General features: G+C 39.5%; 1 protein-coding gene across 1 annotated transcript in view; it reads right to left on the reverse strand.

The window, feature by feature from the left end:
* Positions 1-4,380, reverse strand: part of LOC109826415 (endoglucanase 8-like) — a 7,541-nt gene extending 3,161 nt beyond the window's left edge. Inside the window, exons 1-7 of the mRNA XM_020393449.1 lie at positions 4,347-4,380; positions 3,874-4,058; positions 1,271-1,690; positions 1,042-1,134; positions 781-948; positions 568-679; positions 275-441 (exon numbers count right to left, since the gene is read on the reverse strand). Of these exons, the coding sequence (XP_020249038.1) occupies positions 275-441; positions 568-679; positions 781-948; positions 1,042-1,134; positions 1,271-1,690; positions 3,874-4,058; positions 4,347-4,380 (1,179 nt within the window). The remainder of the gene's footprint in view (positions 1-274; positions 442-567; positions 680-780; positions 949-1,041; positions 1,135-1,270; positions 1,691-3,873; positions 4,059-4,346) is intronic.

Genomic DNA, 8,892 nt, shown 5'->3' on the forward strand with positions numbered 1-8,892 from the left:
AACGATAAGTATCTATTTACCTTAAATGAAAATATAATATAATAAAATTACGGTACCTAACAAGAATGCAGCTTAATACGCTTTTGCTACTACTTTTCATGGTATTTTGCATATAATATGATACCTAAGCAAAAGTGGGAGAGTACTGGGTGCAAATATTTTAAAACTAGGAGCACGATTTGCAAATTTGGAAGAAATCAAAGGCAAATTTCAAATTGTTTGGATGCAGTTGCACCCCTAACTCATATGTAAATCCGACCCTGACTATTAGTACCTGACTTTTGGCTAGTTCTATAAGCCTTGATGGTGGAGCAATAACACCATTGTTGCAGGTGACAATCTGATTATTCTCGTTAATGTATTGAGCAAAGACAACAAGGAGAAAAGAAAGTGCTGTGGGATTTTGCATGTTGCTTCCTCCCGGCTTGAAAAGAAGCCCACCTAAGATGGCAGCAAACTCAACAAGATTAATGCAGGCAAAATTACAGATCACATTTCAAAGCACTTACTTTGAAAGATGAATTGCTTATGAAAGTTCATTTGGCATTTATAAGTTCAGGTCCTCACCATGGGAGTAATTCACAGATTTGGTGGGTGATTCAGGTAGCACTGTGCAGACAAAATCTTGAGCCTTCTTGTGGTAGGGAACTAGATGTTGGTTTTGGCTCTTGAGAAAGTCCTGCACCAACAAACGGGTTTCAAAGTTGAAAACACATACACCATAATGGAATGAAATTATATTACTTAGGGTTCTACTACTAGTTTGACCATTAAATATACCTTGTAAAGGAGCACATAGATGCCTGCATGCTTATCATCCCACCCAAATTCACCCACTCCTGCACCTTTACTAGACTCCAGCCAAAGAATATTTCTAGCAACGTATTCCCAATGCCATGTGCTATTAGAGGCCCTATAGATCCATGCTGCTCCCCAAATTAATTCATCCTGAAACATTAGCACACAACACCAAGCCTTATATTAATTGTTAACACATACTTTATTATCTTTCGAGAACAATCTAAAGGAGCAAAACTATACCTCATATCCACTCCAATCACAGTAGAATGGGCAGACAGCACCACCAAGACTAGTGTTGTAAGAGCCTTGATAAGTATCAGCAAATTCAAAAACCTAAGCAAATTAACAAAAGGATTAAATGATTTTTTTAGTTTTGATAAAGTATTTATTGAAGGATAAAAGAGACCATTACCATAACCGATCTGTTGAAAAGCACATCAGCATAAACGGGATCAGATTCTCTAAAGACGATGGATGCAGCTGCCAATGCGTTGAAAAGCACATCAGCATAAACGGGATCAGATTCTCTAAAGACGATGGATGCAGCTGCCACCAATGCGGCAGCAGTCTCAGCGGCAACCTCAGAACCGGGATTTTGACTGTCAATAACATAGACAGTGCGAGCAGTGTCCATGTCTTCAGGCCTTTGCCAACAGTTATGATCAGCCAGAGGATCACCGACCCCAACATAGACTTTATTAGGCTCAGAAGTAGCCTTAAGCAAGTAGTCAGTCCCCCATCTCACTGCTGCCATAGCATGGAAAATTTCAGGGCCCATGTCCATGCCAAATTCTATGATGCTCCATGACAAGATTGTAGTTGTATAAGCCATTGGAAATCCAAACTTCAAGTTGTCGCCGGCATCATAATATCCACCAACCAAATCTACCTGTTAATGAAGAAATAAAAATTAAATAAAAATAAATTAGCTTAGGCAATATGGATGTTGTCTAATTGAAAAGATTTGGGCCGCTATTATTAACGTTATTTTGACTGAAACTTTAGGTTCTGAGCAAACTGAAAAACAATTTTACATATGTACCTATTACTGTAAACCCCTTTCTTTGTGGTATATATTGGGGCTGTTTGTTTGTCTAAGGGCCCGTTTGGTTGGTTTCCTAAAATCAAAGAAAATGAAATCGGTATAAGGAAATCAATAAAATAATATTTTTATCCATTTCCATCCCTAAAACTCACCCATAACATCCAATAAAATATTATTTTTAATTTTTTATCATCCAACTCATCTCATTTCATCTCCTTTCTTACCTTTAAAAATAAACCAAACATAAGAAATGTGTCACATCATTCAACTCATCACATCTCATCTTATCTCATTTTTAAAAATCACACACATCATCCAATAATATTGTGACAACTCATCTCATCTCATTAAACCTTCATTTCCATCCATTTCCTCAAAAAAAACAAGAAATTAATTTCCTTAAGTATGTGTCACATCATCCAATAATATACCTCCAACTCATCTCATCTCATCTATTTTCTTATTTTTAAAAACGAACCAAACACAAACAACCTCAAAACATCATCAATAATATACCTCCAATTCATTTCCTTATTTTTTTTAACCAACCAAACAACCTCAAAACAATTTTTTTTAAAAATCACTCACATCATCCAATAATAATGTGACAACTCATCTCATCTCATCTCATCTCTTATTTTATAATTTCCTTCTTTTTTAAACCAACCAAACAACCTCAAAACAATTATTTTAGGAAATAGGTTTCCTATTCTTTGATTTTCCATTCTTTTTTGCGAAACACGAACAGCCCCTAAAAAAAGAGGGAAATCAAAGAATAGGAAACCTATTTCATAGAAATTTTATTTTGAGGTTGTTTGGTTGGAAAAAAAGAAGGAAATTAAAGAATAGGAGATGAGATGAGATGAGTTGTCGTCATATTATTGGATGATGTGAGTGATTTTTTAAGAAAACTTGTTTTGAGGTTGTTTGGTTGGCTAAAAAAAATAAGGAAATGTATTATAAGAAATCTATTTCCTATAATAGGTTCTTTTCTTGTGTTTGGTTCATTCTTAAAAATAAGAAAATAGATGAGATGAGATGAGTTGTCATTATATTATTGGATGATGTGACCCACACTTAAGAAAATCAATTTCCTTGTTTTTTTGGAGGAAATGGGTGGAGATGAAAGTTTAAGGAGATGAGATGAGTTGTCACCATATTATTGGATGATGTGATTGATTTTTAAATATGAGATGGGATGAGATGAGATGAGTTGGATGATGTGATGATAAAAATAATATTTTATTAGATGTTGGATGATAAAAGTAATATTTTATTGGATGAGTTGGATGATAAAATAATATTTTATTGAATGTTGGGGTAAGTTTTAGGGATGGAAATGGTTGAAAATAGGAAATGAGAGGTTTTCATGCTCCCATTTCCTATTCTTGGTTTTTAGGAAACCAACCAAACAGCCAACAACTAATCTGATGTATGACACATCTCAAACATGTAATATGATTTGGAGAGAAAATCTCTTTGAATGTTGCTATCACGGTCAAGTGGTACTACTCAGTTACAATTCTCCAAAAGTATTTCCATATGGAAAGGAAGCGAAATATATAAACGGGGAAGTGAGTTGGGATGGAATAGATAAAAGAGTTTCAAGAACCTTATATAAAGGTTTATAAATGGTTCATATTAGTGTTATAGAGAGGGTACCAGGAAGAGAATGTAAATAAAAAAAACTTGACAAGATGACAATTGCTTAAATAACTAGACAAAAAGACTTAATGTAGAATAAACAATAATTTTGAAACAATAAAGATGTAAAGCCCGACAATAGGCATACAACAAAAAACTAATTAATATACAAAATGAATCACAAAATACAAGCTTCACATTAGTATAACTCCCAATGAAATCCAATTTCTTGTGAATATGAGATTATAGACATGATCATGTGGTTAAGACAAAAGAAGAGGGAATTGTACGTGGTTTGCGCAGGTAATTGTACCTATGCACATGCACACCATGCACACACAAGGGATGCACACGAGAGGGAGGGAGGGGGAGAGAGAGAGAACCTCAATGTATTGACCATCTTGAAGCGCAGAATTTTTTCGCCAAGCCATCCTCTGTGAGGAGGGGAGTTTTCCAGATCTTTGCCCTTCAAAGAACATGATACTCTTCCAAAGAGCTTCTGCATAATTATTTTGGGTTTGTCCCACGTCTCCTGTCAAACTCCCACATACATTTAATGCTAATACGCCTACAAAAACCAACAAAACAGAAAAGTAAAAGCTTTTTGTATTTCTCATTCTCCTCACGCTTTATAGCATTCACTTACAAAAGGTTGATGGACTATTGGCTATCACAATATAAATAATGAATATTATGTAAAGTTTGTTAGATTCATTGAATTACTCAATTAATATTAGAAATGTTAGATTGACATAATAAGGAGTAAAAACTATATCATGGGAATTCAATTGAGCAATATTCTAGACATACTCTGTTAAATCACTAAAATGGAAAGCTATTTAGTTAGCTATTTTACCATGACAATAGAAGCAACATTGGCCATTTTCCATTTCTAGAAAGAAAACATAAGAAGGTGAAGACGATGCAATGCATCTATGAATGTGAGAGCACGTCACAATTATTGTGTTCCTTATATTATGGTTTGCTAAAATGTCTGCCTTATATTTTCCAATAGACCTACAATAGTTAATGTTTACATTCTTTCGCCTTTCTAGAAATAGCCAAAATGCACCTGATCATGTGAACATCCTATCTTGGACAAAATTGTTTGATTTCCCCAGAAAAGTCGTGATATTTTATACTATGTATTCACTTTGTTAGACATGATGTTGTTGGTCTTGAGAGTGGAGATCCAAACCTAGAATCAAAATCAATAATTGCATGAAAATTCAAGACAGACCATGGGTGTGGTGTCTGCCACACCCTGGTGTGGCAGAATCTGCGCTGTCTGCCATAAGTGTGGTGTCTGCCACATTAGGGTGTGGCAGACTCTGCCCTGTCTGCCATGGGTGTGGTGTCTGTCACACCAGGGTGTGACAGACTCGTTTTAGAATTCTAATTTGTTTGGGATTGTGTTTGTTATAAATAGAAACACGTTCCTCAAGGGTTTAGGAGAGAAAAAGAGCACGAAAAAAGAGGATTTTGAGGGCTCTTTGGGATTAGAAATCTTAGAAAGAGACCAATTGCAAGCATTGTAATCTTCTTTAAGTAATAAAAGAATTGTGTGGTGTGGCTCCCGAGGACGTAGGCACGTTGCCGAATCTCGTTAAATCTGGTGTGTTCTTTCTTGTTCCTATTTCCTACAAGTTTTTATCTTTAATTTGTAGTGAATTTCTTTCTTTCTCAACTCTCAAACACAAGACCCGGAAGGGTACGGATTTGATTTGATTGTTTCGAATCCCCAACAACTGGTATCAGAGCTTCGTTCAGCAAATTTATGAGAAAGAGAGCCATGGCAGAGGAAATCAAATCTAAGATTGAGAAGTTTGACGGTTCAGACTTCGCCTACTGGAAGTCGCAGATGGAGGACTATCTGTACCGGAAGGACTTGTATCGTCCGTTGATGGGCAAGGAAAAGGGACAGAAAAAAGAGGAGTCAGATGATGATTGGGAGATACTGGATAGGAAGGCTCTAGGACAAATTCGGTTGTCGCTCGCCAAATCAGTAGCTCACAATATTTTGAAGGAGAAGACGACGGTGGGGCTTATGGAAGCGCTCGCGAAGATGTACGAGCAACCGTCGGCAGCAAATAAGGTGCATCTCGTTAAAACTTTTTTCAATCTCAAGATGACAGAAGGACGGTCCTTCACGATGCACCTCAGCGAGTTCAACATGATTGTTGATCAGCTTATCTCTGTGGACATCACATTTGATGACGAAGTGCAAGCCCTATTGATTCTATCGCAGTTGCCGGATAGTTAGGCAGGTTGAGTGACGACAATCAGCAATTCGGCGGGAAAGAAGAAGTTGAAGCTGAGTGAGGTTGTTAGCATGATTCTATCCGAGGAGGTTAGAAGGAAATCGTCCGAATCAGAAGGTTCAGGTTCAGCTTTAAATTTCGAGCAGAGAGGCAGAAGCCAGAAGAAAGGAAATCAGAACAGGAATCGGCCGAAATCAGTGAAGAAGAGGTCGAACTCTAAGGTTAGGCCTATCAAAGAGAAGTGTTAGAACTACGGCCAGGAGGGCCATATGTCTTCAGTCTGTAAAAGTCCAACGAATGATGCGGGTGAGCAGGAGGCTCATATCGTGCAGGATGCCTTGATCGTTGCTATGGATAGCGACTTGGATTCTTGGGTCATTGATTCAGGAGTCTCTTTCCACGCCACTGCTAACAGGAAGCTCTTTCAGAATTATGTAGCAGTGGACTTTAAAAAAGTGTATTTAGGGAATAACGAGCCCTATAATATTGTTAGAAAGAGTGAAGTGCAGATTCAGATGAAGGGCTCTAAGTGGACCTTGAAGAACGTGAGACACGTGCCGAAGCTAAAGAGGAATCTTGTTTCGGTGGGACAGCTTGCCGCAGAAGGCTATGTTTCGACATTCACAGGGATTCGTGGAGAATCTCCAATGGTACGATGATAGTTGCTCGAGGCAACAAGTTAGAAACTCTCTACCTCACCTTACATGCGAGTGACACCCTGGCAATTGCAGCTGGCAAAGAGAGTACAGATCTGTAGCACAACAGGCTAGGACACATGAGCGAAAAGGGGATGAAGATTTTGCATTCATAAGGAAAGCTAACTAGGATCGACGCCGTGGAAGTCGGGGTTTGTGAAGACTGTATCTTTGGGAAGCAGAAAAGGGTTAGTTTTCAGAAGGGTGGAAGGTCACCTAAGACTCAGAAGCTAGAGTTGATTCATACAGATGTATGGGGTCCAGTCAGTGTGTCTTCTGTTGGCGGTTCGAGATATTATGTCACCTTCATCGACGATCACTCGAGGAAGGTGTGGATTTACTTCATGAAGCACAAGTCAGAGGTGTTTGGAATCTTCAAGAAGTGGAAGGTCATGGTGGAGAACGAGACAGATCTGAAGGTGAAGTGTCTGAGATCAGACAATGGAGGGGAATACGAGTTGGAGGAGTTCAAGAGGTTCTGTGCTACGAATGGTATTCGCTTAGAGAGGACTACTCCAGGGACGTTGCAGCAGAACGACATTGCGGAGAGGATGAACAGGACCTTGATAGAGCGTGCCGGAGCATGCGATTACATGCAGGTCCGCCTAAGACATTTTGGACGGATGCAGTGCATACGACAACCTACCTTATTAATCACGGGCCATCAGTTCCATTAGATTTTGGGATTCCAGAGGAGGTTTGGAGTGGCAAGAAGATAAATCTCTCACACTTGTGGGTATTTGGTTGTGTGGCTTATGTTCATAGCAATGACCATGTCAGGGACAAGCTAGAAGCTAAGTCACAGAAGTGCACATTTATTGGATACGGCATTGATGAGTTCGGGTATCGTCTTTGGGATGAGAAGAATAGGAAGATCATCAGAAGCAGGGACGTGATATTCAATGAAGAGGTGATGTACAAGAACAGGGAAGATGCCAAGGATAGCCAAAGCAGTAGGAGCAGCATTTCAGATACAGATGGATCTGAGTACATGGATATAGAGGAACTTCCAGATAATGGTGATGATGTTTGTTCTGATCAGAGAATGGAGGAGGCTCCAGGTGCAGAAGAAACTACCCAGCGCATGGAGCTTAGGAGGTCATCCATAGTACCCAAATCAAATCCCAGATATCTTTTATCTCTTGACTATTTATTGTTGACAGATAGCGGTGAGCCAGAGTGTTATGAAGAGGCAATGCAAGTGAGTGAATCTCAGCAGTGGGAGCATGCGATGCAAGAGGAGATGGATTCTCTACTCACTAATGAGACATAGGAGTTAGCCCATCTACCTGCACAGAAGAAAGTCTTACATAACAAATGGGTCTACCGGGTCAAGCAAGAGAGTGATGGAAGCAAGGGATTCAAGGCCATATTAGTAGTGAAGGGGTTTCAACAGCGGGAAGGAGTAGACTGCACGGAGATATTTTCCCCTATTGTGAAACTCACAACCATCATAGTAGTGTTGAGTTTGGTGGTTGCAGAAGACCTCTTTTTTGAGCAGTTAGATGTGAAGACTGTCTTTCTTCATGGTGACTTGGATGAAGAAATCTACATGAAGCAGCCTGTTGGTTTCATTAAAGAAGGAAAGGAAGAGATGGTGTGCAAGCTCAAGAAGAGCTTATATGGTTTGAAACAGACTCCGAGACAGTGGTATAAGAAGTTTGATAACTTCATGCAGAACAATGGTTACAGAATATGTAATTCGGATCATTGCTGTTATTTCAAAAGGTTCGAGTCCAGCTTTATTATTTTGTTATTGTATGTTGATGACATGTTGGTAGCAGGATCGTGTTTGGAGGAGATAAACAGTTTGAAGAAGCAGCTAGCAAAGAAATTTACAATGAAGGATCTGGGTGCAGCGAAGCAGATTCTAGGGATGCGAATCAGTAGGGATGAAACTGAAGGGACATTGAGATTGAGCCAAGCTGAATACATTGAGAAGGTACTTCAGAGGTTCAACATGTAGAATGCTAAAGTTGTTAGCACACCCCTTGGAAGTCAGTTCAAGCTATCTGAGGAGCAATCGCCTAAGACAGATGCAGATAGAGAGCATATGAGCAGGGTGCCATATTCTTCCGTCATTGGGAGTCTCATGTACGCGATGGTTTGCACGAGGCCGGACATCGCTCATGCAGTGAGAGTTGTGAGCAGATTTGCAAGCAATCCAGGGAAGCAGCATTGGGAGACCGTGAAGTGGATATTACGACACTTGAGGGGAACAACAAATAAACCACTATGTTTCAGGAGTAAGGAGTTGGTGCTGCAGGGATACGTTGATGCGGACTTCGTCGGTGATCATGATACGATGCGAAGCACCACGGAGTATGTTTATACCTTAGCGTCGACAGCAGTGAGCTGGGTCTCACGTCTGTAAAGGATTATGACTTTATCTACAACCGAGGCTGAGTATGTCGCGGTGACCGAAGCAAGCAAGGAGATGATCTGG

The sequence above is a fragment of the Asparagus officinalis genome, chromosome 10, assembly GCF_001876935.1.
Source record: "Asparagus officinalis chromosome 10, Aspof.V1, whole genome shotgun sequence".
NCBI classification, from domain to species: Eukaryota; Viridiplantae; Streptophyta; class Magnoliopsida; order Asparagales; family Asparagaceae; genus Asparagus; species Asparagus officinalis.